Source organism: Podarcis muralis, chromosome 16 (assembly GCF_964188315.1).
Source record: "Podarcis muralis chromosome 16, rPodMur119.hap1.1, whole genome shotgun sequence".
Taxonomy (NCBI): Eukaryota; Metazoa; Chordata; class Lepidosauria; order Squamata; family Lacertidae; genus Podarcis; species Podarcis muralis.
The window spans coordinates 18,584,408-18,611,781 of record NC_135670.1 but is presented as its reverse complement, the minus strand read 5'-3'; the positions used below and the strand labels follow the sequence as shown (position 1 = coordinate 18,611,781).

General features: G+C 48.4%; 1 protein-coding gene across 1 annotated transcript; it reads left to right on the top strand.

Annotated features, from left to right (window-relative positions):
- Positions 1-136: 136 nt before the first annotated feature.
- NCSTN (nicastrin) lies at positions 137-27,161 on the top strand. Its single transcript, XM_028710287.2, has 17 exons — positions 137-300; positions 4,563-4,667; positions 5,086-5,209; positions 6,674-6,792; positions 8,301-8,446; positions 9,165-9,315; positions 10,084-10,190; positions 11,514-11,666; positions 14,856-14,960; positions 16,537-16,608; positions 17,549-17,724; positions 22,082-22,184; positions 22,428-22,523; positions 23,553-23,640; positions 24,222-24,367; positions 24,828-25,043; positions 26,454-27,161. Exons 1-17 carry the CDS (start codon positions 195-197, stop codon positions 26,574-26,576), a joined length of 2,136 nt encoding a protein of 711 aa, XP_028566120.2. The 5' UTR covers positions 137-194; the 3' UTR covers positions 26,577-27,161.
- Positions 27,162-27,374: the final 213 nt, after the last annotated feature.

Below are 27,374 nucleotides of genomic sequence, written 5' to 3'. Positions count from 1 at the left end.
GCGGAGGAAAGAGCCTCCAGCAAAGAACCAGTCGCCGAGGAGGACAAAAACAGTAAGGGCGCGGCTGCCTCCTTAGACCATAGAGGCGGCATACGACTAGACCGTCTCCCCCTCAGGTCGCTCGCGGCGGGGGAGCGGGGCAGAGCGTCTTCCATGAACCTCGAGAAGGAAAGGAAGCGGAAGCCGCCGGCAAGATGGCGGCCGTCGAGGAGGCGGAAGCGGCGACCAGCTGCGGGCGGATGATGAGGGAAGCTGAAGGGTGGCTCCTCCGGGGGCTCCTTCTGTGCGCCTTGGCGGCAGGTGAGGCAACATCCCCCCCCCCGCGAAACCTGGGTGGCGGAAGCGGTGGGACCCCCGGGTCCCTCGAAGGGGCGTTTCGTGCCTCTGCGGAGGCTCGCCAGAGCCCTAACCTGACCTTGTCTGAGAGGAGCTGGGGAGGGAGCCGCCTGAAAGCCGAGGGAAAGCAAAGGAAAGGCCTCTTTTTCTCGGACAGGCGAGTGTTCCACAGGTGCGAAGTGTCGTCCATTGGTCACTAGAATCGCGGTGAAAGAGCAAATGCAGTTATTTGGTCTCTGGTGAAGCGGTAGGAAAACTCGACGCCCCCCCCCACGTCCCAAACCATTTTTGGTAAAAGCTTCGTTGGGACCAACCAAAATGTCACGAAAGCTTGGGGAGCTTTTGAGTTCTCCAGCGTCCTTCACTAGGCAACACGCTGCAAAAACGAAAGAAAGAAGTGCGTCTGTGTGTTAAAATTTAGGAAAAACGTTAAGGGGGATGTTTTGGCCATGAGGTCAGCTTGTAGGCTTTGTTCCAAGACGGGGGTTGCAAGCAGAATAAGCCCCTCCCAGTTGGTACATGATTCTGTGGTGGAGGTGCAATAGTTGCTCCCTGTCTTTGGGGAAACGAAAAAAGAAGAAGAAAAAAAGAACTGAAATCTAGCTGGTAACCCAGATCAGTATTGCCATAAATTTGTGGGGAGGGCGGATGTGAGCTACTGCATCCTCATCCCCAGACTCCTAGATGTACAGAACTTTACATCTATACTACCAGGGAGGGACTTTAGCCTGCAATCTGATATCATGGAAGTTGATGATTTCATGCCTACAAGTTTTTTTTATTTTCTTCACTCCCTGCTTTGCAGTAACCTCTAGCTGAGGGACTCTGCTGCTTGCCAAACTTTGTGAGGTTTTATGCCAGCAACTCATAAAATAGCAAGCAAAAAAACCAACAATGTACAACGATTATTAAAATGGCTGGCACATCAAGAAAGTTTAAACAGCTCCATAGGCTTGATGATATAAAAAGGGGTCTAAGAGATACCTGAGAGTCAATAGAAAACTTGTGGAATCTCTGCTGGAGAAATGTTATAGAGCATGGGACCTCCAACACTAAATGCCTGACTTCTAGTTGGAGTCAGTTGGGACTCTTAACATGAGGGCAACTAAAAATGATCGTGTTCATAGTTTATTATTTCTTTACAAATGCAATACAATGAACATTAAAATCAGTTAGAATTATAAAAATCAGAAAATTCACTTAAAATGCCTGCTGGAAAAAAGTCTCCAGTGGGTGCTGGTACTTTGGTAGTGATGGCTTCCTGCCCTCAGCTGGTAATGAGTTCCATAAAATTGGGGCCACCATACTAAGTAAGTGGTTGTTGGTGGATATGAGTTCTGCACTGAGCATATGGACTGAATACTAAGTCCATTAAAAAAGCAAAAAATAAAAATAAAAAAATTGTGCGTGTTTGTGAAAGCCTGTTGGGCATCTGTAATACAGGGACAACTAATATTGATCATGTCAATAGTTTATTTTAAAAAATTGACCACATATAGAAACACAATGCATTGAAAAGTAAAATGGGTTAAAATCAGGAAATTCAGTCAAATTGCCTACTGGAATAAAGTATTCAGTAGGCACTGGAAGTTCAACAAGGAGGGGGCCAAACTGACTTCAACTAGAAGGGAATTCCATAAAATTAGGCCACAGTATTGAATGCATGGCTCCTGGTGGATCTGAGCCATGGGGGACTAACAGTGATTCCCCTGGAGATTGGACAAGGATACAAGAGATTATGTATCAGGCTAACCTCAACAACATAAAAGTACACTTTGATTGCTTCCATGGCTCAAAATGGGTTTCAGATGGGGACAAACAGGGGAAGTGCAGCCCCGTTGACTCTCCCAGATATCTTAGTAGTTTTCAGTTCCTTTTACCATAATTTCCTGCTGTGATGGCCACATGTCTTTCTTCTCTTTAGTGGTTCAATTTCTTTTTTAAAGCAGTTGGTGCTTGGAGACTGCTGTTTTGCACAGTCGCATTTGTCTTCTCAGATACCACAAAGTTCCATGTGGTCTTGCATAGTTCCTAATATCTAAATAAAATCTTGAGTCAAATCACCAGTATGCTGTCCTCCTATTATTTACTTTCAAGGAGGTCATGAAAGTAATAAACAGGTATCTGTAGTTAATTTTAGAGTAGATGAAGGTTAACAAACCTTAATCTAGACTGGACACTAGTACTATGAGGGACTAGGAGAGATCGTTGAACCTGTTCTGGATGGGGATGCCGCCCTCTTGAAAGAGCAGGTTATACTGTGTAGGAGACTCCTTCATCCTTACTTTCCCTGGATGCCCAGATGGTGACAGTTGCTAGGAGTGCCTTTTTATCAGCTTTGCCTATGTCCTTTCTCCAAGAAGACCAACTCACATTCAGTCAACCATGCTTCAATTACTTCCAGATTGGATTTTTACCTTGACTTTGAAGACAATGATAGAAAACCATTCAGTTGCTTTAATTTTCTACCTGCATCATGCAGCTGTTAAAAATAGAAGAGCAAGATCTGTAAACAGAGGTGGTAAAGCTTCACGGCTTTTCTCTGTGCTTAGCATCATATTTTGGGAGATTATGACCTAGGATGGCTGGAAGGAAGGAGTGATACTGGATGTCTGTAAAGGAAACCCTGAAGTGCAGTGTTGGGGGAGAAGGGATCCAGCTGAGGTTTTTCTAGCCTCAACCAGTTTGAGAAGCAGCAGAAAACCTTTCTGCCTTGGAAGTGAAAGCAAAGATAAGTCGGTGAAAGTTGGCTTCATAATGGGCTGAAGTTAAACAAGTATAATTTATTAAATTAGCAGGTGTCCCTAATAGGATAGGAGGTTGTCGTAGTAAATGAGTGAGCAAAAGATGGATGGGGATTGAGGGATGGAGATAGTGTTAGTCACATGCTTTTGGTGAATGTAGCAATTGTATCGTGGTTTAGTTGTTTTGCACATGACATGTAGAATGTTCACGGCTAGGGTTGTGTTTGCTGCTTCACTTTTTCATTTGTGCACAGTGACATGGGATGGGAAAATTGTTTAATCGGTTCATTAGCAGCAATGAATGGGTGCTAGTTGCAAATAGGGGAGCTCGGCAGATTCAGATTTTACTTTTGTTTACTGAATGCAAATAAAATAAACATGCTAAGTTAGTTTACTCTTTAGGTTTCAGAATCAGAAAATTTTCTAATGCAACCTGATGTTTTTAAAAAATGCAAGTTATCCTAATTTGCATAAGAGAAATTTCCATTTTGGAGTTTTCCAGAAAAAAATCCCTGATTACATGTTGGATTGGGGATGGGGCATGTTTTGCAATACTTTGAGGATCTGTTGGTTGCTGATTGGGGTGTTGTGAAAGAGGGCTTCCAGACTCCACAATGCCATCTCATTGACTGCTGGCTCTGAGTCGCTGAGATAAAACAGGCAAAGGGGAGAAGGGTTATTCCATCCCTCAGTCCGTCTGCTTGATCGGCATCAATTTTTCCCTAGCCTGCTAGGAGGCCCACAGTCTGCATTTCCATACGGGCTTCGGGAGGAGGCTGCTTCGTTCTCTCTGCAGCCCACATGGAAATTAGTCTTAGCAGGCAAGTCTCTTACATGGATTTATTTACAAGGCAAGATTACACTAGCCCAAGGTAGTTTGTGACTGAGTGGGGATTTGAATCCAGGTCTCTCTGGTGCTGTAAAGACCGTGCCACACACTCAACTGTGAGGTGCAGCCAGTACTTAAAATGGCCTAAGGGTAGCCAACATAGCGTTCCCCAGACGCTTCAGGCCAATACTACCATCAACCGCACCCAGTGCTTGGTGGTGATGGGAGTTTTGATCCAGAACATTTGGAGGTTGCTATGTTGGCTACTCCTGAGCCACACCATTTCAGTGCGCTGTCAAGGAAATGAGAGCAGCCCTTGAGTGGGGACTGCAGAGAGGCTGCCAATTGGATGGCCTCCTAGCAGAGATACTGTACTAGTGGATTTCCGGCATCAGTATAAGGTGGGACTAGATGGCCTATAACAGGCATTGGCAAACTCGGCCCTCCAGATGTTTTGGGACTACAACTCCCATGATCCCTAGCTAACAGGACCAGCAGTCAGGGATGATGGGAATTGTAGTCCCAAAACATCTGGAGGGCCAAGTTTGCCTATGCCTGGCCTATAAGGTCCCTCCCAACTCTGTGGTTAGGCCTGGATAGTCGAGGCCAGATTGGGATCTTTACATCTGTGTTTTTTCTCTCTCTCTCCACAGGTGCAGGCTGGTGCAACTCTGTTGAGAGGAAAATCTACATCCCACTGAACAGGACGGCATCGTGTGTCCGCCTCCTGAACGCTACTCATCAAGTTGGCTGCCAGTGTGAGTGTATCCCATTCTAATGAATTTTTGCCTGGGAGAGAAAGTGGAGCTACATCACCTGGACTGCATCTACTCAGCCACAAATTTGTCAGTTGGCAGGTGGCATTTTAGATATAAGTAATTGATGTATATGTGTGGTGTTTTAGAGTTGAATAGGACAGCCCCTGCTGGGTGTAGTTGCAATCTGAAATTCATCATGGGAGGAACAAGCAGATGAAGGGGAAGCAGGAGTAAACTGGAGAAGAAGTGGTAGTTATTTCAGTTTCATGTACTTAGTTTTATTTACAGCACAGCTTAGAAGCTAGCTTGGGGGGGGGGGGGGAGTCCAGTGCAATTGCCAAGCAACAGAAAACAAAACACCCAAGGGAGCTATCTGGTGAGAATGTTGCATCAGGGACCTCTTCCTTTCTCATGGCAGCCTCCTTGAATGGAGACACCGGAGTCATCCATGTAGTGGAGAAGAAATCTGACCTGAACTGGGTGCTGAAGGATGGGCCACATGCCCCTTACATGGTGCTGCTAGATGGATATCTTTTCACCGGGTAATGAACCATTCCCCCTTGCCGCTTCCCCCACAAAAAGTGCCTAACTTATTTATTGTGCTTGTATCTCTTGTTTCTGTTAGAAAATCTCAGAGAGGCCCCTGGGCTGGAAGGAACCATGAGGGTCATCCTCTTTCAGCCTCTTTCAATGCAGAAATCTTTTGCCCAACATGGGGCTTTAGCAGTCTTTCCGCCATGTGTGCCTTCCGCCTGTTCTTGGGTCTGTGGGCAGCGTTGATACTCAGCAGATCAGTGTCAGCAGAGAATGAAATATTCGTCTTGCATGCAAAATGTTTCACATCTTCTCTCCCCCTCGCCTGCTTCCAACCCCTTCTTTTCACAGCTTAGCTTCTCCTGTTCTCAATTCTCATTGCGTTGAGTTTGTTTTTAAGTTTGTGTGTGATCTTGCATGGTACCAGATCTCATTTAATAATGTGAGTTTTGGGCTGTCTGGGCTGGAGCTCAGGGGTAGAACAGCTGCTTTGCATGCAGAAGGGTCCAGGGTTCAGTCCCAAGCATGTGCAGATTGGGTGTATCCCCCTTGACTCCTGCTTGAAACTCTGGGGAGGCAAAGCATGTTATGGCAGGCAGCGCTGAGCTACATCACTACTCTTCATCTGCTAAGTCAGGACCAAGTACCTGATTGCGGCCTGATCTAACATGAGTTGCAACAGCAGACAGATGGCAAAAAAAATTAAGAACTGGTTCCCCAAATGCATGTTTAGGTTTAAAGGTGTGTCTGAAATGGTTGGAAGACTGCTGAGGCAGATGGACAGATGAAACTGGCTCAGTAAAATTCAGCTTCCTGTGCTGTTTCTGTGCACTACATAGACAGTTGTGGTCATGTGAATATCCTGTGATAGGCAACATGGTATTTCTTGTGGGAGCAGCTGAAAAAAAGGACTTGGCGTAGAAATTTTTCACAGCACACACTCTGTAGATTCTTGAGGGACTGTGTGTGTAAGCAAGTGTGTGTGTGTGTGTGTGTGTGTGTGTGTGGAGTGGCCCTTGGGCCAAAGAAAATGGGGGATGCAGAAAAGGGTGGGGTTGTTGAAGAGTTCATGCCAGTATGGGTGATGGGAAGGAGAGAGTTAATGATTAAACTCATTTTCATTAGGAAAAATAAATGAATGAAGATGGTTTATCAGGACCAGATGGCATTTAACACCCAAGTGCAGCCTTCCTGTCATTCTGCAAAGCATTAAATAGATAAGGAGGAAGTTACGCATTCCAGTTACTTAAAATTGATTCTCCCTTTTGGGGGGGGGAGGGAGAAACAGAATGTGGCTAAACTCTCTCATTTTATGATTTGTTACACGCGATACCAAGTTTTTTGTTTGAAGTCTCCCCTTTTGTGCTTGGCTACTTAAGTTCTGTAGGCAGGCAATAACTAGCTAAAAATCTAAAACAGCCCCCCGCCCATGGAAGGTCTGTTCATCATTTTTGTGGTTTTTTTCTCGACAGTGATGTAATGCAGCAGCTGAAGGGCAGCTCCCGCATCTCTGGCCTCGCTGTAGCCATCTCCAAACCCAGTCTCCACACAGGATTCTCTCCTGGTTTACGGTGCCCCAACGATGGCTTTGGTAAGGAAGGAGCTGGGTGGCAGTGGGGAGAGAGACTTGCCTGTGGGCTACGCTAATTTGTGGAGAAGGGACTTCCTGCTGCAAGTCCTCTGAAGGGCTCACGTGGGTTCATACTGGACAGGATGGGGAAAACAGCAGCATTTGGCTGGCTAGATTTCCAGCCAGATACCTTGACTAGCTTTACCTAATGTCATTATAGTGCTTTCTTGATGTAGACCAGCCTTTGTCAACCTGGTGTCTTCCAGATGTTTTGGACTAAAAGTCCCATTGGCCTCAGTTAGAACAGCCACATGATACTGGGGCTGATGGGAAGTGTGTAGACTTATTGCAATCCTGAATCAGCCTCATCACTGTAGGTGTGATGAGCACGAGAAGGGAGGGGCTTACTTTAAGGCAGAACTAAGCTCTGAACGAAGAATTTCTTGCTTAAAAGGCTCAGCCTCTTAGGCAATTCTTTTTCTCTTCTTATTCCATCCGCCTTCATCTCCATGGCATCTGAGCATACTTTTCCCCCCTGTCTTTTCTCCCAGTTTTCCCTCCTTTCCTCTTGCCCTCTTCTTGTCCCAACATTCAGTTCCTCTTTCCTGTAGTTCGCTGCCTCCTCCAGTGTCAGGCTCCAGGGGGTGCCCCGGTTAACAGGAGATTTAAGCCTTTTGCCAAAGGAATCACCAGTGAGGGCAGGGCTGCAGATGCAGCACAGCCCAGGCAAACCACAGAGAATCAGTCTAGGTCCTGATATTATCCAGAGGCAAAGTCTGGCAATAGCCCAAGGTCAGTGTCACAGGGAGTTCAGACAAAGTAACGAGATAGCAAGGCAGGGAGATTAGAATTGGAAAGCAGGAGCCAGAAGCCTGTATTGTTTCCAGCAGCTGAAAGGCTCAGGAAAGGGACCTTATATACCCCGACCTCCTAAACACACCCTAAAAACAGCTGCTGGGAGTGAAGGAGTATCAGGGTTGGTTGCTTACTCATGAGTGGGCAAATGACAGTGGGTCAACATCACAGTCTTGGTTGTGTGCTTTTGGCACTGGCATTCTCAAGGACTGGGGGGGGGCAGCTGTACCTCCTCCTCTGACCGTTTTAGTGGTTCTTCAACCCAGAAAGTCTCTCAAAGGGATCCTCAGCATTGGATCTGGGGGACGTTGCCTGTTCCTCAAGGTCCTTGACCTGCAGGTCACCCTCTAAAGGCTTCATTCCTGGTACCAGGTCAGGGATAGGCATGACCCCTGTCCCCTCCTAATCCTCTGTCACTAGATAGTTTCACTCACCCTGTCCTATTCTAGGAGCAGTTTACCCAACAGCAGCCAGGGACCCTTTTGTTCTTGAGACACTAGGGCAGCTGGGACTGTCGCTGCAAAGAGGCTTAACAATCACCACCAGAAAATGTCTTGGTACATCACAATACAGACGGCTGTTTACTAGATAGCCCTTTTCGATGCGACATGGGTATTTCCTTCTGAATGAGACAGATTCAGCGGTGCCTTGACTCTTCCCACTTTATCCTTCAGGTGTCTACAACGGCAGCTATGGCCCTGAATACGCTCACTGCAACATGACCGTGTGGAACCCCCTCGGTAGCAGCCTTTCCTACATGGATTTTGGTTTCCCCATCTTCCTCCTTCAAGATGAGAATGAAACAGAGGTCATTAAGAAGGTACTTCGGGGGAGGGGGGCAACCTTGTCAAGATGGGCGTGGTACAACTAATAAAATTGGTCATGTTATTAATTTTCACAGCAGTCTTCTCTCCTATGGAGAGAAATAAAGTGAAGGAAAGGCAATCTTTTGCCTTTGATTTCCCTCTTCCTTCAGTAGCTCACTGTGCTTCCCCCATCCCAAGACCGCAACCCTCTGCTGGAGATGCAGTGAGGTCAAGGGTACGTTCTTTCATATGTGGTGGACCTGTAAAAGGGTAAAAGAGTATTGGGAAATAATTTATAATGAATAGAAAAAAGTGTTTAAAAGTACTTTCTCCATAAAACCAGAGTCCTTATTGCTGGGGATAATTCAGATGGAAATTCCCAGGTGTCAAAAAAGTTTATTTATGTACGCTACTACTGTGGCCCATGTTTTGTTAGCCCCAAAATGGAAAACGAGCGAGGTCCCAGCTAACGAAGAATGGCAACTTAAACTGATGGAATATGCACAGCTTGCAGACCTAACTTGCAGCCCTCTGGAACAGCATGGGATGTGGCATTGGAGTTTTGCAGGACATTAAATAGGGGGGGAAATGTCTCCCTGCCTCTGTCCACAGAAGACTGTGTTGGAGCAAAGAGCCTCCTGTGAGCAAAGGGAGACCATGAAATACAACCATAAGGAACACATGCAAATGAGTCTGATGAAGTGTCCCACCTTCTCTGTTTCCCTCCTCTAGTGCTACCAAACCTACAACCTCCCTGCCAACGGCTCTGACCCTCAGTACCCGCTGTGTGCCATGCAGCTCTCCTCCCACATGCACGCCGTTACAAGCACCGTCACCTGCATGCGGCGCAGCGCCATCCAGAGCACCTTCAGCCTCAACCCAGGTGAGACAACAGGGCCGGTGTGGGGGGAAGTGTCCCAAGACAAGGCTGACAACCGCCAAGCTGTGCGTCAGGAAATTCTGGGCAGCGCGGTTGAAAGAAGATACCAGCAGACTGAAAGGTGCTCTGAGGAGGGTGGCAAAAATGGCGACGGGCCTGCGAGCCCCGTGAGGAAAGGGTTAAGGAGGTGCTCACGTTCAGCCTAGGGAAGAAATGTTGAGAGGCAATGTGATACAGTTACCTTCAAATATCTGACAGGCTGTCTCTTAGAAGACAGAGCAGATTTGTTTTCTGTTGCTCTAGGGAGGCAGGTTCACAAGCTCACTGACACCATGCATATTTTGCATGTAGAACTGTATTGGCCAAGCTGATGTTTTGGACTACAACTCCCATCAGCCTCAGCCCCAGTCAGTGTGACTGTGCTGGCTGGGGTTGATGGGAGTTGGAGTTCAAAGCATCTGCAGGGCACCAGGTTGGGGAGGGCTGATGCAGAAAATTCTGGATTCAGATTGTGGTGGTGGTTTTAAAAGGGGGGGCGGATCCTGGCTGCATAAGTTGGATAAGACTTCAATCTCATTTCTCCCAGCTAGACGTCAAATATAATTTCAAAGTTTCAATTGGTTGTTTCAAAGCTGCTTTGAGGGGTGACACCACAGAGGCAGGCAGCAGCACATGGTGGGGGTCAGTCAGTCTTCCCAGGCCAAGGAATGACCAGCCAGCCAGTTTGTGCTCCTTGCCCTTTGTTGAGGTCACTTTCTCCCTCCACTCCAGAGGTCGTCTGTGACCCTCTCAAAGATTTCAACGTGTGGAGTACAGTGAAGCCCATCAATGAGTCTGAGAAGCTGGACCCGGACAGTGTCATCATTGCTTCCAGTCGGGTAGGTGTTGCACATGTGGAGGCAGGGGGCTCTTCTTGCTTAGAGCAGAATCCATATTTACGCAGCCCTGATTGGCTGCCCCTTGTGTCAGCTATGAATTGGCTCATTCCCCCCACCCCTTTCTCAAAACTCAGCTGTTGCACAGTACTGACTGGTAGGGAGCAGAAGGATTTTCTCATGTGACGTTGGGTTGTAGCTACACAGAATTCTAATTCTTATGTAAAACGGATTATTACGTAGATTGGGCAAAATCAAGTTTCAAATTGGAAATTGTTGTTAAACATGGTCCCTATACAGATAACGCCCATTAAAGTAATTTAAACGGGCCACTTTGGGCTTAAAATGAGAAAACTATCATTATTTCCTAAATACTACATCACTTTGGGAATCCACAGTATGACCCTTTTAAAGATGTTTCCTTAAAAACGTAAAAACTGCCACCTTCCATGAAATTGTTTGTTTATTATAGACAGAATTTATAGGCTGCATTTCAGGGAATAACCTTTATTTTTATTTAGTGGAATGTCCAGCTTAACACAAAAATAGATTGTGTGTGATTGAAAGGCATCAAATTAATAAAATGTTGCATAGGATGTAGTGATACAGCTCAGAATCTCCAAATCCAGCTGCAGGAAAACACTGGGTGAGATCTATTGTGGCATGAGTGGATGTCTCTGCACCTACCGTAGAGCTTCTCCTTCCTCTCATCTGCCCTGCAAACCCCACCCCACTCCCACCCCAAATCGGCACTGGATCTGAGAAGCTGACTAGCAGGCTATCCCTCTTAAGAGGTCAACTGTTGTCAGTCACAAATGTCTTTTGTTCGAAGAGCATAAAAAATGAACAATGGCTCAACTTTCCCATTCTCACAATTGCATTTGCAGTTCCATAGTTGTTGATGCCTCATCACTCTGTGTGGTGTTTGTTGTTAGAGGAAATGTGCCTTAATGCTGTTAAATAAGATTCACAACTATGTGGATGCTTTAGTTTGACTTTCAAATATATTGATTAGCTGGTCCTATCGGGAAGCCATCTCCACTCCCGTTTCAAGTGCCAAATATATGTTGGGAGCTGATAAACATACCAGGGGAGAGGGAGGTAAGACACAAAAATTAAGGAGTCTGTCTGCCCTAAACACAATGCCCGGTGAGGGGTTGTTGTGGCGGGTTTCAAGCCTCCTGCCTAAGGTTTCCTACCGCTGCTTTAAAGATTAAAGCCAGCACTTTGAATTGCCCTTGGAGACCCAAAGGATGCATGCAGACAGGCCAATGAAAACAGTGAATTTTTGGACCTTTTTGACTCTCTCTCTCTTGTTTCTGGCAGATGGACAGCCACTCTTTCTTCTGGAATGTGGCCCCTGGGGCAGAGAGTGCCGTGGCGTCTTTTGTGACTCTCTTGGCGGCAGCCGAAGCCATCCACAAGATCCCCGGAGTTCAGACCTTGCCGAAAAACATCATGTTTGTTTTCTTTCAGGGGGTAAGGTCAGGTCTTGTTTTTTCATGGCAAGGGAAGGAAGGAGCTTCCCTTCAGAAGGGCCCGGGTCCAGGCCCCAGCAGCTTAGGTTTGGCAGGAAAGGGCAGTGATAGAACGTATGCTTTGCATGCAGAAGGTCCCAGGTTCAATCCCAGAGGGCATCTCCAGGTGTGATTGAGAGACACTCCTGTCTGAAATCCTGGAGAGCCCCTGCCAGTCAGTGTGGGCAGCACTGAGCTAGATGGACCAAGGATCTGGCTCTGTATAAGGCTGTTTCCTATATTCCTAAAGGCCCCTCTGGCCTTGGAGACAGTGTTAGAAATTCCCCAGGTGCGTTTTGCGACTGGCGTGGGTCCAATTGTGACCACATCGAGATCTCTGGATGCCAGGTTGGCAACTGATCTCTCCATCTGGCTGGCCCTGCCAGCTTTCTTAAGCAGGTAAGCAGAAGAGCTTATTCACTGCGTTTATGTCCCACCTTTTCCTCCAAGGAGTCCATGGTTCACCCCACACTCCTCAGTTAATACCTACAACAACCCTGTGAGGTAGGTTAAGAGGCTGTGACTGGCCCAAGGTCACCCAGTGAGCTTCATGACTGAGTGGGGATTTGAACCCTCATCTCCCAGGTCCTAGTCCAACACACTGGCTTCCTAGAGTACTTCTGCTGTGGGGCAGCTGCATAAATTAAGTAGATAAATAAAGATGGGGAGAGCAAAATGTCACTTAGAGTAGGTTCTGAAATATTTTCCTTGAAGCTTGAATTCTGGATTGTTTTATTTGATATTTTAATGTGTTGTAAACCATCTTGAGTTTTATTCCTTAAAATAGAAAAGCAGTATAGGAATTGAAAAGATATTATTATCCTCATCTTCCTCCTCATAATCAAATTTCATTGCAAAAAAAGACACCTAGACATTCCATTGTGGTGACCGTAACCTGGGTTTAAGATGCCATTTGGCAATTAGCTTATTTATCCAAGTTTCTAACACTGCTTGGGAGAGCTGCTGCCAGTCAGTGTAGCCAATACTGAGCTAGGTGGACCAAGGATAATCAGACTCAGGGTATGGCAGCTTCCGATGTACTTCAGGCTGAAAGAGCTCTCCCAGTTTCTGCGTTGGGAAAAGGAATCGCATTGGTGGCCTTTGTTATTCTCAGCTGGAAAACGTAGCCATTGAGCCCTGGAATAAATGTATTTATCCTCAGGGAAACGAATGATCAGTGAGGCAGATGTACCCAAGCCCAGCCCCTCCAGGGAATTAGCCAGCGATGTGGATTTTGCAGGAAATGTTCTGATGCTCTTAATCTGTTGGGATCTGATCTAGCATGTTTGCTTTGACTGATATTTAGTAATCAAGAACTAAAATGTATGTCAACTTAATTTTAACACATTGCATAAATTTCTCCGTAAAAGTTTTTCTAGTGAAAATCATTGCAGCTGAAACACTCAGAAAAAGAAAATTCAATAGAGCACATTTAATGCAGCTGAAATGTAATTCGAAGGATGGCATTCAGTGATAGTCATACTTGGAGCAAACCCACTGATATTGGCGAGCCCATGAATTCCAGTTGCTCTACTCTGAGTATGACTTGCTTAGAGTGCTTTTGGTTGGACATAAATTTTGTTGGGATCTTTATTAGTGTTTTAGGACCTGGTAACTCAGTATCATAGATACTTCCTTACTTTGTTAAATTTCTTCTTCTTCTTCTTCTTCTTCTTCTTTTTTTTTTTTTTTTAAAAAGCATTTAGAACTGCATACTAACAGAAGACAAAGAAGCAGCAAAGCTAGGGAAAACTGTTGCCTGAGCCCCCAGGCAGCTCCACCAGTTAGAGCTGAGATTGTGCAGAGCTAGATGGACCAATGATCTGACTTGGCAAAAGAACAATCCCTGGCCTCTCCCTTTAAAATGGTTCTGGAAAGCCACTCCCAATTGGAGGGCAGCCCTCTATGTGGTACTGGGGAGCATAACTCAGTGGTAGAACATTTGCTATACACAGAGAGAGCTTTGGGTTCAGTCCCCAACCGTATTATCTTGGAATGGCAACCAGAAGACCCCAGGGAGCTGCTAATAAGTTGAAATGAAAGTACATGGTTCTCTCTGTTGAGGCTTCTTTCCTGGGTAGACTTTTGTCGCTTCCTTTTCCCTTTCAGTCTGGGGATGGGGAGATTTTTCCCTTGGCTGGGATTTAGCTGGCCAAGAATGGTGGAAACCAGGTTGGGTGGTAACATCGTGTGTTAGCTTCATAACATTAGCCCTGGTGGATCAGGCATGGGGTGTGTGTGTGGAAAGGTCCACCTATCCCGGCATCTTCTCACCAGCAGCAACAGCCAACCAGATATTCCTCAGGAAGTCCCAGAGCACAGCAGGAAGGCCGGCTCCAACTCTTTGTCCCCCAGCAACGGGTATGCGGAGGCCCCGCTGCCTCCGAACATAAAACATCACATGGAAAGGATTAAAAATATATGCGCACTCTGGAGCAAACCAGTTTTAATTTCTGGGAGCTGGCAGCTGTGTGAAGCCAAGAGGATATTTGGAAGGGGAGGGGCAGATGGGAGGGGGGGGACCGATGGTTAGCAGCTGATGTTCCCCTCCAGGCATCAACATCGAAGGGCCTCATTTGCTCAGCGCTGTCAACTTTGCGGTGGCTTCCAAAGTCCTGTGATGTCTCCATATGATCTCCCCACCCAGTGGGGGAGCAGTGGGAGGGGAGGGGGGGTGAGAATTGGCAATGAGGACCTCCCTCCAAAGCCTGCAGAATTAGCTGTTGGGAAACCAGTAGTTTTGATGCAGTATCTGGCACTGTTAGGCTGCTCAAAATACTTCGCACAAGCCTACCCACAATAAACTTTACAATGATCCTGCAAGGTAGGTTGGTGTCGTTACCTGCTGCGCTGCATATTCGGAGAGGGGGAAGGACAGTAGCTTAATTGTGGTTAAGAGACTGAGCTGTGAACCTAGAAGCTCCAGTTCAGATCTGCCATATAGTGGCCTCGGGTAAACCCCCTCCCCTCTCCACCACTTGCAAGATGGGCGTGTAAATATAAGCATAATTTGCAAGGTGGTTGCTGCAGCAATGCACCTTTGCTGTATAATAAATACTGCATCTTATTCCAATCTTTGTGGTTTGCAGCTGGGGCTGGGTGGCCAAAAGCTGTTTTGTGATCTTTTTTGAATTTGCCTTCCCCTCTCAAGGAGACCTTTGATTACATCGGCAGTTCACGGATGGTTTATGACATGCAGAATGGCCACTTCCCAGTCAAGCTGGAAAACATCCATTCCTTTCTGGAGCTGAGTCAGGTAGGGAAGTTCAGTTCAATTCTCCGCCTCTTCCTCCCTCTGCTATAAACTCAGTGGCTTTTCCTTCTCCATCTTGCTGCAATGTTTACCCACTTCCATGTCCCAGAGTGTGGATTCTGCATTTCTAGGCAGAAGGATGCCAAATAACTAATAATATTTGCGGAGCAGGGAAGGATTTTTTTATTTTATTGTTTTACCTTTTTGAGGGTTGTCGTCAAGCAGTGTATAAATGCATTTAAGTAAATAAGAAAACAAAAGGACCAGAGAATATGAGGTCTGCAGTGTGAGAAGGCTCTGACACAAATTGTGGCAGCGGGTGGCTCGCATCAGACCCGCATCTCACACAGCAAAGACAAAAAAACAATGATTTCTTCCTTACACTTCCCCCACCCCAAAGGCCTTCCAGTGTGTCACATCTGTCAGAAACATCCTGATTTATAGTTTGCTAACATCAAGGGCAGTCTGTCTTCAGGCAGGCTGGAGTTCAGGTCCACCTGCCTGCAGGGGGTCGCTGTCAATCCCTGGAGCCCCCTGGCCCCGTTCCCCCTTCTCCTCCATGCTATCTCTGCCTCTCCAGCTGCCCTCTCTTAAGCAGGCAAGCATTGGCAAGAGGGCGGAAACAGACCTCCTCCTTTTCTTCTGGGCTATTGGACACAGGTTAAATGGCAGAGAGGGCCCACAAGGGGCATCTTTCCCCAAGCCTCTCCTGCCTCACACCACCAAAACTCGGAGCAGGCATTGAACTTCAACCATTTCTTCTTCCTGGCTTCCCAACCCCAGAGGAGCAAAAGTTAGAATTGGCCCTCACTGCAGCCCTCCCTCTCTTTCATTTGGTCCTGTGTTTCTCTCCATCCCTCTAATAACTGTTCATTGGTTATTTAAAGGCATGCAGGGGTCCCAAGGCACGTGTGAAGGGACATAATGCCACAGTCTTGCAATGACATACCTGTGTCTTGGGAGTGCCTGGACGGGACTCCGCACATCCCAGGTCGGCCGCCTTGCGTTCCAGCACAGAGGAAAGGCAGGATGCAAACAGTCCAGGCGGAAGGACGAGGCAACTGGGCTGAAGGCCATGTTGTTCTCGAGGTCAAAATGACCACCTAAAGCAGGGCTGGCTTAACTAGGCTACTCCCTTTTTTAAAAAAAAAATAGAAGCTTCCAAGCTCCACCAATGGGTATTTAAATTTGCGAAGCAAGAGTTTAAACCCAGGAGCTTGGAGCAGTTAAGGCATAATTAAGAAGTGCTCATTGATTCTGAGAGCCTTCTCTTGCTCAGTCCAGAGTGGCACTTAAGAGCCTCTAGTCCAAAATTCTTTGCAAACATCTGGTGCTAGATAAGCCGTTGGGAGTGGCCGTTTGCTTCTCCCACTCTGGAGGGTAAAAAACCCAACTCTCCTTTCCTGCCCAGACAGCAAACGCTCGCCAGTTGTATTTCCAGCTGTTAGGCCCTGTTTCAGCTCCTGTTGGTCAGGCTTTCTTGGGGGGTGGGGTGTCTTTCTGCCTGCTTCCCAGACAGCCTAAGGTACCACTATACTGCTGCCACCAAGTGGGATGACGGGCGCTCCTTCTGTTGCAGGTTGCTCTGATGGATAACTTCGATCTGTGGATGCACACAGATCCTGTATCGCAGAAGAACCACCCTACAGAGGTAAGGGTGCAATATGTTCTTTTTTTTGGTTCTCAGGTGGCGCTGAGGGGCAATTAGGCTGTGCAGGATGGGGTGGGGACCTGCTTTGTTCTCCTGCCAGGCCACTGCCTTCCGCAATTACCCCCAAAGCATTGCCTGCTTTGCTCTTGACGTCTGTGTGGCCATGTTGGGCAAAGGGCAAAAGCTCTGCCTCATGCTCTGGCTGTCTTTCCCCTCAGCTGCGACCCTCTTGTCCGGCCTTCCTCTGTTTTGCCTTCACCCCCCTCATGCCTGTCCATTGGTTCACCCCTCTCCAAACACCAGTCGTGCAATGCCCCTCCTTCTGGCTCCCTGCCTGCGCCTGGACCCCGCACAAGCGCCTTGGTCCTTACCTTCAGAGCCCTCTGTGTCCTTGCCCTGTCTGGCCTTTTACCCTTGGCACCCTGGGGGTCCCCTGTGCCTTCAAAAGACCCCACCCTTGTTCCCATGCCTCTGAGAACAGTTGCATGATGCCAAATCTCCCGTTTCCTTGTAATCCCTTTCCCCCCTGAAGCCTTAGACTTGGCCAATTGGTCCTCACCACGTACTGAAACAAAGTCTGTGCAATGGAACTGAATTGTGTCCCGTGTCCAAAGTTTGCTTTGTAAGCCCATGCGGCAGGGACTTGTCCTTTTAGACCTGTGAGACCTCCAGTCATGCTATATAAATGACAGTTCCATCACGTCAATGTGTCTGGTTTTGCAGTTGCTAAATTGGGTGAGCGGAGGCCGTTCTCCAATTCTAAGCTGCAGCAGACAGCTTGCGTTTGCTTTGCTGCTGCTGTTGTTAAGTCGGGTTTATTTATGTAGCCTTTTCCCTGCAAATGCTGCACCTCAAGTGGGGTTTGCAACAAATGCATCTTCATAACCATAAGCTGGTCTCAGAAAGGAATGTCGTCACCGGCCTCCTTCTTACTTCTTAGGAAAGCGTTCAGAACATGGTGCAGACCTTGAAAAACAGCAGCGGAGATACCAGCATCACCATGCAAGTGATTGGCGCCTCCCAGCCCCTCCCTCCGTCTTCCTTCCAGCGATTCCTGCGGGCCAGGCAGATCCCTGGCGTGGTGCTGGCCGATCACCGCTCCACCTTCAAGAACCGGTAAGCGGCCCAATGAGCCCTGCCCTTCACGTTGGCTACAAACTGTTCATGTTGGGAGGGTTGGCTAGGGAATGTCTTAAAGAGAGTTGCGGCAGTTGCTGTGCGCAAGAGCTACTTTCCTAAAGCTCTTCCTTCTCCCACCCTGGTGCATTCCCAATGAGTTTTGCAGCACTTCAGTTAGAATTCTGTTCGTCCAATTCAGTTTCCAGCCCTCCAGAAACCCCTGCTGCCTACTTCTCTTCACAGGCTGCCTTGCTGAAAACCCTCGGCAGCCTGGGAAACCTTCGTTTCTTAATTCGGAGGCAGGGCCGTACCTTGGCAGCACCAAGGATATAGGCTTGGGGTGTGCACGCAAAAATCACACCTCTCCACTCTGGTTCGGAGTGGCTAGGAGCCTGGCCTGCCCATCCATGTGTTCAGGTAGGTGGACCGTGTGTAAGAGAAGGAAGGGAGGCAAAGCAGAACACACCCAACCCCATGGCTGCGAAGTCATCACTGACAGAGCGCAAAAGGCAACAAAAAGCAAACTTTCTGAGTTTCCAGTCCATGGCCTCTCCAAGCTTCGGAGGCGCCAATACATCTTCTTTCCAGGAGTACAAGGGACGGGGGGCACCAATACAGCTGCTTGCCAAGGGTGCAAGGGAGCCTGGATACACCTCTGTCCAGAGGCCCTGGTCATGATGCTTCACACAGACTCCTAACACTTCCTGCAAGCTATTCGCTTTTTCCAGAGAGTGGCCCATGGGCAGCCCAAAGGGCATTTTGCCATGCAGACAGAATAGGAGTGTCTGTTTCTAGCTTGGGGTTGTTAGCCAGCTGCCACCTTTCATGGCTTTAGCCTTGCCGCAGTAGTATATCCTCTGGCAACCTCATGCTTGCAATGTGCTCTACTTGGGGCTGCCCCTGACAGTCCATAGGCTGCCTCTGGTGCGGAATGTGGCTGCCAGACTGTTGGCTGGTGCTGCAGAATGGGATCTTGTTCCATGGGAAGGGATGGTGCATCTCCGTGGATACCTGTGCTCTGCATGCAGAAGGCCGCAGGTTGAACCTGCGGCATCTCCACACTGCGAATATCCTCTGAAGAGTCTGTGTCAGCTGCCAATCAGGGTGAATAACCTGATTGGACCAGTGGTCTAGTGGACCAGTGGTCTGTTTCAATATAAAGCAGCTTCCTAGTTTCCGACATTAATCACTAATACAAGCTGTACTGCCTGCCTGTTCACTACCAAACCCATTGTAAGGTGTTCACCATGGTGTATAAAGCCCTAGAGGGCTTGTAATCCAAGAATGCCTCTCCCGTTCCCCGTCAACCTTGGGCCTTAGGATCAGTGTGGGAAGCCCAGCTTGTAGTTCCATGGACTGCTCTGGTTTGCGATGCAGCAACACAAGAGCAGGGCCTTTTCTGTCACAACTCCCTCAGTTCATTTTCCCCACCTCCCAATTACAAGGCTTCTAACATCACATGAAGGCATGTGCTTCCCCCGCCCCCCTTTAGGCCTTGGGAGACAACTGAGCTATTGAACGGATCTTTTAAAGCCAGATTAGTTATCGCTTTTATGTTATGTTGATATGTAGTCTATAGGGCCGTATATTATCGGTTTTTCAGCATCACAATATATTGCCCGTTAAACATCGCGATAAACAAATATATCACGATGTCTGATATAAGGATGGAGCTATGTAGAGGCATTGGCTGGCTTCATGGTTTCCCCTACATTGCGATTTTTGCATAGCGCGCACACACATGCATAATGATTCGCAATATATTGCCAGATCAATAATTATAACGCTGATATTGCAATATGGAAATCAAACCGGTTTGGGACAGTATATTGCTATATCGCTCAGCCCTCGTAGCCTGCTAATATCCTGTTGTACATTGCTGTGAGAACCTTTGGCTTATAAATACAATAAATAATAACCCACCCAGTATAAAGCGGTGGACAAACTCCAGAATAAAGTTGAAATTATTTAGCAGGTTCTCAGGCAGAGCTGGGCCATAGTGTTCAAGATCCAAAAGAGAGATGAGAGTCTCTCCTTCCCTTTCTCTTGAAACATCTCTTTTTCCCTACTAGTGAAAGTTGCAGACTTCTTTTTTTAAAAAATCCTGTGCCATAGGGCTGCATGGAAATGGGGCGAGATCCAGCCCGTTGGTCAGCTCTGTTCTGCATAGCGGACTCACCTACTGGGAAGCTGCACAGCTTCCAAACAGGTTGAAGAAGAGTCTTTGCAAAACCCTTTTCTGACAGTAGCCAGTAGAGGGGGTTATGGCCACCCCTTTGCACAAGGAGTGAGAGGGCTGGGGGTGGGCGAGGATGCTGGGAAGAGCATAGCAGTTGTGTTTTGGGGGAGGCAGAGGGAGCAGACGTGTGCTATGTAATTAAAGAGGCGCAGCGTAATTGTTCTGACAGCCACGAGAAATCCAGTTTTGTACCGCAATGTTTTCCTGCAGCTGGCTGGCAGCCAGAGGTTAGCAAACAGCAATTGAGCGTTCAGGGAGGGCCTCATCTGTTCTTCAAGGACTGCTTTAAAACAAAAACAAACATGGGAAGGAGTGTGTTTGCGGTGGCCTGGGGAAATCCAGCTGTTGCAGGCACCGGGCTCTACCCTGGGCCCTTCAGCCTGTGCCGTGCGCACCCAAATGTATGGTTGCCATGTTCTTTCCCAACCCTTAACCAGAGACCCCTGGGAAGGGAGGCAAAACCCTCCCCATTCATCACAAGAATGTAAGAAGAGCCTGCTGGATCAGGCCAACTGTCCATCTAGTCCAGCATCCTGTTCTCACAGTGAGCAACCAGATGCCTGTAGGAAACCTGCAAGCAGGACCTGAGCACCAGAGCCCTCTCCCCTCCTGTGGCTTCCAGTAGCTGGTATTCAGAAGCATTACTGCTTCCAACGGTGGTGGCAGAGCACAGCCATTGTGGCTAGTTGTCCTCCTCCATGAATTTGCCCAATTCTCTTTTGATGCCATCCAAGTGGGCGGCCATCGTGCCTCCTGTGGCAGTGAGTTCCATAGCTTAACTGTGTGCTGCATGAAGTAGGACTTCCCTTTATCGGTCATGAATTTGGCAGGCTGGTCAGCAGCTTCTGCCCAGCTGTGTGTTGAACCCGCATGCAGTTTCTGCTGTCTCCTTGCCTTCGCTTCGCTTTGCCTTGACGCCCTCCCTGAATCATCCATCCACTTTGCTCTTAAAGCCATGGAAGGTTGGCTGCATCCCCATGCCCAGAACCTGCCTTTCAGCGGGCCTGGTGCCATGGCGAAGGGACAAGGCGGGCAGCCCCCTAGCTGGGAATTTGCTCACTGAGCAGAAACCGCTCTCTCACAGCCTCCTTCAAAATGGGCAGAATGGTTGCAGAGAGGTGGTTCAAGGGCTTAGGCAATATGATGTGGCCTGGAGTGCTTTTGCAAGGCTTCAGTTGCTGAGCCCGTTTCTGGGGAGGCAGCAGATCTGGTCATTGTATTTCAGATTAGAATTGCAGAGATACAGAGGGGTGGGCGGGTTATTTTTTGCAGTGTGTGTGTGTGTGTGTGTGTGTGTGTGTGTGTGTGTCCATGAGCACACATAGCATGCCTCTTGCTTCTCCTTTTGCCAGCTTCAGGGATCTAAGTCAAGCCAAGATCATGGACTCCTTCTCCCATCTTTTCTTTACCTCTGCTAAAGCTCATTATTTATATATTATTTATGGCCCTCCAGCACAACCAACTACCCAGCTTCCTTTGCCCCACTCAGAAAGCGCCAGCCTTTCTGTTAGAACAGAGTTTCCCAAACTTGGGTCACCATCTGCTTTTTGACTACAATTCCCATCATCCCTGACCACTGCTCCTGCTAGCTAAGGATGATGGGAGTCCAAAAACAGGCCCAAGTTTGGGAAACCCTGTGCTAGAGCGTTCTGCCAGTGGCCCTGTGCCTCTTCTAGTCGGCAGCTGACTCTGCCCACGTCCAGGTCTGGCCTCTTGAATTCATGCGATTTTGGGAGTGGGGATGGGTCAGAACTGTTCCTTTTGCCCCACCCCCTGTGTTTTGGCCTTCGCCCTCTCAAGGTTTGCCGGCATCCTTAAGCAGGTTGGCGGAACTTCTTCAGAAGCGTGTTCCCGGTGCGAGTTGCATGGACGTCTCTTCTCCCTCCCGTCCCTGCCAATAAACGGCCTTGAGCTCATCAAACAGGCAAAGCTGCAGAAGGGCCAAGTTAATTACAAAGCCTCATTAAACGCTTTGAGGAGGAAGGGGGCAGGAGGAGGCTGGATTCCCCCCCCCCTCCTCCCCCAGGAGAAGCCTCCTGGCACCTGCTCCAGACACCGCCTGCTCTCGAGGGCCCCATTGTGCCCTCGCCAACCTGCCTTCTCCTCTTCTTCCAGCTACTACCAAAGCATCTACGACACATCGGAGAACATTCAGATGAACTACCCGGAGGGACTGAGCCCAGAGGAAATGCTGAATCATGTGACGGGCACGGCTAAGGTTCAGTGTGCTGTGACGTGGCTGCGGGGGGTGGGGTGGGGAGAGCGGCTTCCACCTGTCCTTCCAAAGACTTGAGAAGGGGGAGGGAGGAGAGAGTCATCGTAACTTCGTATTGTCTTGAGCCCTCGGTGGTTGTCATAGAGACATGCCAACAGCGCACAGGCAGGAGGGTGGCTGGCCAGCGCTCCATGCACTCGCCAAACTTGCCAGTCTCGTATTAACCTTTTCTTCCCTTTCCTACAGTCCCTGGCGGATGTGGCCACTGTGGTTGCCCGCACACTCTACCAACTTGCAGGAGGAAGTGGCAACACCTCAACTGTTCGGGCAGATCCGGCGACGGTACGAGCAGACAAGGGTCCAGGGCCCTGGCACCAGGCCTGAGATCTGGCCTTTCCCCCTTCTGTCTATGTGTGTGCGCATGTGCGTGCGTGCATGAGTTTCCCTCTCCTTGTTGCATCAACAGAACATGCCTTGCTTCATCTCCCTGAACCAGCCACCTTCACCATCACAATCACTTTTTTCTTTTGGGGGTGGGGGTTGTGGTCCTTTCCCCTCATCCAGATTGAAGCCGTACGCACAAACGAGACTCATTTGGATGGGATGTGTGCTTTGTGGAATTTCTGATGATGATGATGATTTGTACCCTGCCCATCTGACTGAGTTGCTCCAGCCACTATGGGCAGCTTCCAACGTATATAAAAATAATAAAAAAAACATTAGACATTAAAAGGCTATCTTCACATGTCTTCTAAAGGTTATATAGTTACTCATCTCCTTGCCATCTGACAGGAGGGTGTTCTGCAGGGCAGGTGCCACTACCGAGAAGGCCCTCTGCCTGGTTCCCTGTAGCTTCACTTCTCACAGTGAGGGAACCGCCTGCAGCCCCTCTGTGCTGGACCTCAGCGTCCGGGCTGAACAATGGGGATGGAGACGCTCCTTCAGTTAGTTAGGCAGGAAGGAAGGGGTCAGGTGCCTACATCTCCCCCTATCAATAAAGATTCCCATCTCCATAATTTCTGAGCAGCCCCACCCTGCTGTTAGTCCATCAGGCAAGCATTGCCTTTCAAGCCTGCCTCTGCAGCCATTGGGACAGGTTGGAAACATCCCTTTTGCTTTTTTCATGGGTGGGCTTACTAAATTCCTCACTCTCTTCACCATTCTCCTCTACAAATGTGGAGTCCTGTAAGACAGCCTCCTCCCAGTTCTGATTAGGCAAAAGGGCAGGTCCCCAATGACCACAGGGTGAGCTTCCTGGCTGAACCCAGGTCCCCCAGTGAGCCAGCCCAGCCTTTTCTGCCTGCTTCTGAGTGGCCCCAACTCAATGTTCTGCTCTCGAGGCCCTGACTCAATGCTTTGTCCTCTTTCCAGGTCACACGCATGCTGTACGGCTTCCTGATCCAAGCAAACAACCCCTGGTTCCAGGCGATCATGAAGGCAGAGCTCAAAGCCGTTCTGGGTAAAGTTGGTCTGGGTTGCACATGAAGTGAAGAGAAAAGTTTTTCCTCCCTCGTAATACTAAAACTTGGCAGCACCCAATGAAGATGCATGTTGGGAGGTTTAGGGTAAAATAAAGTAGTACTTCCACACAGTGCAGAGTTAAAAGTGTCGCTGGATTTAGCAATGGGCTCAAAAGGGATGTAGATGTATTCTTGGAGGGTGAGGCTATCAGGGGCTGCTGGCCATGAGAACTGCGTCCTGCCCTCAGGATCTGAATACCAGCCACTGGGAATCACAGGTTATGAGAGTACTGTCATACTCAGGTCCGACGTGCAGGCTTTCCATAGGCATGTTGGATAGTTCTGTTGGTAGAGCATGCATCTCGGTTGTGGGTTTGAGCCCCACGTTGAGCAAAAGATTCCTGAGTTGCAAGGGGTTGGGCTAGATGACCCTTGTGGTCCCTTCCAACAGCCACAAGAATGGGATGCTGCGCTAGGTGGGCCTTTGGGGTGGGCAATGCTGACTTCAGGGCCCGGTGCCTCTACCTGCCCAGCCCCTCTTGAAACCTTTCCCTCCTCTCCCGCCCCAATTTCCTCCCAGGAAACGGACCCCTCCAGTACTACATCGCTGTGAATAACCCTGTGAACTCCACCTACATTGTCCAGTACGTCTTGGCCAACCTCACAGGCACCCGGCAGGAGAACGTGACCAAGGAGCAGTGCCAGGAGCTCAACAAGAACTCCAAGGTGAGTTTGCTCATTCCACTCTTTTTCGAGATGCAGCGTATTATTCTGCCGCCTGCAGCACTTTTTATTATATTACTTTTGCATTTGTGTCTCACCCTTGTGGTTCAAGTTAACTGTATTGTTGATCTGCCTTGGGCTCTACCAGGAGAAGTGGAATAAGAGCAATAAACACGCGCATAGCAATAAACACATGCTGCCATCCCAAATCAGTAGGTTTGTAAGAACTCCTGTAAGCGACAAGCCCAGACATCAGGCTTCACTGAGAGCACGTTTTGACCATTCCAACAACATCAAAAACCCACCTTGGGTCATAGCGAAAATGAAGTGTAGGAGGAGCTTCTTCAGAAAGTCCCAGACCCCCAGCTTTGCAGCAACACTCTTTGACAGTTTTAGGAGTCCACCTTTGGCTGGAACTTGCACCTGAGTCTTTGCTTCCATTGCCCCTGTGTTCTCTCCACAGCTGTACGACTACTCTTGGGTGCAGGGTGCCCCATACCCAAACGCCACATCCCCCCGACAGCCGTACTGTGTCATGTCAACGGTCCGCTTCAGCCAGGCTTCCTCCCCGGCATTTGAGCTCCAGCAGTGGGGCTCCACTGAGTACTCCACGTGGACAGAGAGCCGCTGGAAGGAGCTCCACGCCCGGATCTTCCTCGTGGCCAGCAAGCAGCTTGAGGTGAGTCCTTGGGCCCAGCTGAAGGGCCTGGAAGCAAAGTGGTTCTTTGCTGAAGGTGCAGAAAGCAGAGCTTGGACCCAGACCTCTCTGGACATCTCAACAGTTTGGGGGCTCATGAGGCTTGAGCCCAGGTCCCATATCTGTGCAGAGGAGGTGGCAGAGCATGCACTTCATCTTCAGAAAATCAGGCTATGACTTCTCATATTAAAGGGATCTCTCGGGTAGGGAAGAGCAACTGCCAGTTAGAGTAGGATGGATGGACCAAAGTGTCATGCGTCCCAAAGAGGCATCGTGGAGCGGCTGGTCAAATCAAGATGGGGTGGGCGGTGGGAGCAGCCTGTTGAAGAGGCAACTAAGGCGGTTTAGGAGTAAACCCTACACAAATCCTAAGATGGTTTGATAGCGTCTTGTACGCCTCCTTCCAGCAACTCCTGCAGCCATGCTGGTGCCAAATGCATTGCTCTGCTTTCCTTTGGACTACAAGAGTGAGACCTCCATACACACTGCCCAGGTTTGCACCCCAGAGAGGTCATTTCAGAACTGCAAATGCAGCAATTTGACTTCACCCCCCAAGACGCACTCCATTGGCTCTCAAGAGAGATAAATTCCCATCTAACTGGATCCAAAGGCGTGTGCTACTTGTTGGATCATCTTCTTAGTATCTGAACCCTTTTTGCCTGTGTCCTGATTTGAGCATTAAACTTTCCAGCAGAAACCGTACGCCAAGACAGACATCCCTTAATCCACTGGTGAGAGCCAGGACACACATGGAAGACAGTTTGCTGCGAAATCTGGAATTCTGGGTAGCAGTAGCCACCCCTATTTTGCATGCAGAAGGAGCAGGGGTCCATCTCTGGGATTTCCAGCTGGAAGCATCTGGGGCAGCATTGCTGGGCAAGGCTTCTGCTTTGGAGAGCTGGTCAAGGCAGACTCTGAATAAGGCAGTCCAGCAGAGGTCAGAGGTCATATCTCTAGGGAGGCCAATGGCAAGCTGGATTTCTGCCATCTGTAAAAAATGTGCTAATAGGCAAAAGCAGGGAAAATTGTGCGGAATTCATTCTGGATTCTGCTGATGGTGGGACTATTGTCCTGCTGCCCCTCTGGCTACTGAGATTTCAGCAGGCATTCCCTCCTTTCAAGCCATGAAGACTAGCCCTTCACTTTTTAAAAAAATCACATCTGAGTCTTTTGGGGAATAAAATTCTGCTCTTCTGTGGAATTCCCTCTGTGAGTCCCCTCCCAATAGATTTACTCTCCTCGTGTCCCAAGAGGTGCACTCCCGATTTCAAAGATGCTCCACCCCTTCCAAAAATAAATAAATTCCAAGAGTTGCTTTTGGACTCCAGGGCTTTGGCCACAGCATTCTTTTTTCTAACAGCCGGTTGTTCTGCCTTCTCATTCTCTCCGCAGATCATCACGCTTATTGTGGGCATCGCTATTCTGATTGTCTCGTTCATTGTCACCTACTTCATCAACGCCAAAGCAGATGTGCTTTTCACCAACCCAGGAGACTCGGGAGCCGTGGCATATTGAACTCCTAGCACTCAAAGCCGAGCGAGACAGAGAACGAACTTTGGGATTGCTGGTAGAACAACACTGGAGCCTCTTCTTCCCTGATTGATGTGGATTGTGGCACTGAAAGGAATCTCACTTCTCTCCCCTTCCCACCGCCACCTCCCCCCAAACAATCTTGTACTGAAAGAAGATGCTGGCGATACAGAGATGATTTTTCTTCTTCTTCCTGCAGGGGAGATATTTGGCCAGATGTCACCTTTCCTGCGAGGGCACCTGCTACACACTTCTGTGAGAATAGGTGGTCAGATACAGTGGGAAATCTTCTCCAGGGGTCTGTGCAGACGAGAGGGCGTTCCTCGGTCTCTTCTGTTCTCCCTTTTCCTTTTTTATTATTTTAAAGATCCAGGTTACCTAAAAAGATATTCTCAAATCATTTGGTCTGTATGTGTATCAAGATGCAAATAAAAGAGGGAGATCAGGAGGCTGGAAAGGGGAATTGGGTGTAAAATATTTCTTTTTTTTTTAAAAAAAAGAATTGGAATTTTTTTGTACATATTCTATAAATAGCTTGGTTTAATTAAAAAAAAATACTTGCGAATTAAATCGGTTGATCCCATTGGCTTTAATATCTTGCCTCCCTGGATGACCAAGGGAATCAAAGGGTTTGTGCAGAGCAGGGAAAACGGTGGTCATCTATTTTGTGTGGTGTCTATAAAGATCTATTGAACTGGAGGGTGTGTGACTTATGCATAGCCACCAAGGGATATTCTGAGATGACGACACTGCCTTGTGTAGGGGAAGGCAGGCTTGACCTGG

What these genes read in the sequence shown, in the direction of transcription:
- NCSTN (XM_028710287.2), top strand. Translation starts at nt 195, where the DNA reads ATGGCGGCCGTCGAGGAGGCGGAAGCGGCGACCAGCTGCGGGCGGATG. An exon ending in TTCGGGCAGATCCGGCGACG is followed by an intron (nt 22,524 to 23,552) that starts GTACGAGCAGAC and finishes TCCTCTTTCCAG; the next exon opens with GTCACACGCATGCTGTACGG. An exon ending in TGGCCAGCAAGCAGCTTGAG is followed by an intron (nt 25,044 to 26,453) that starts GTGAGTCCTTGG and finishes TTCTCTCCGCAG; the next exon opens with ATCATCACGCTTATTGTGGG.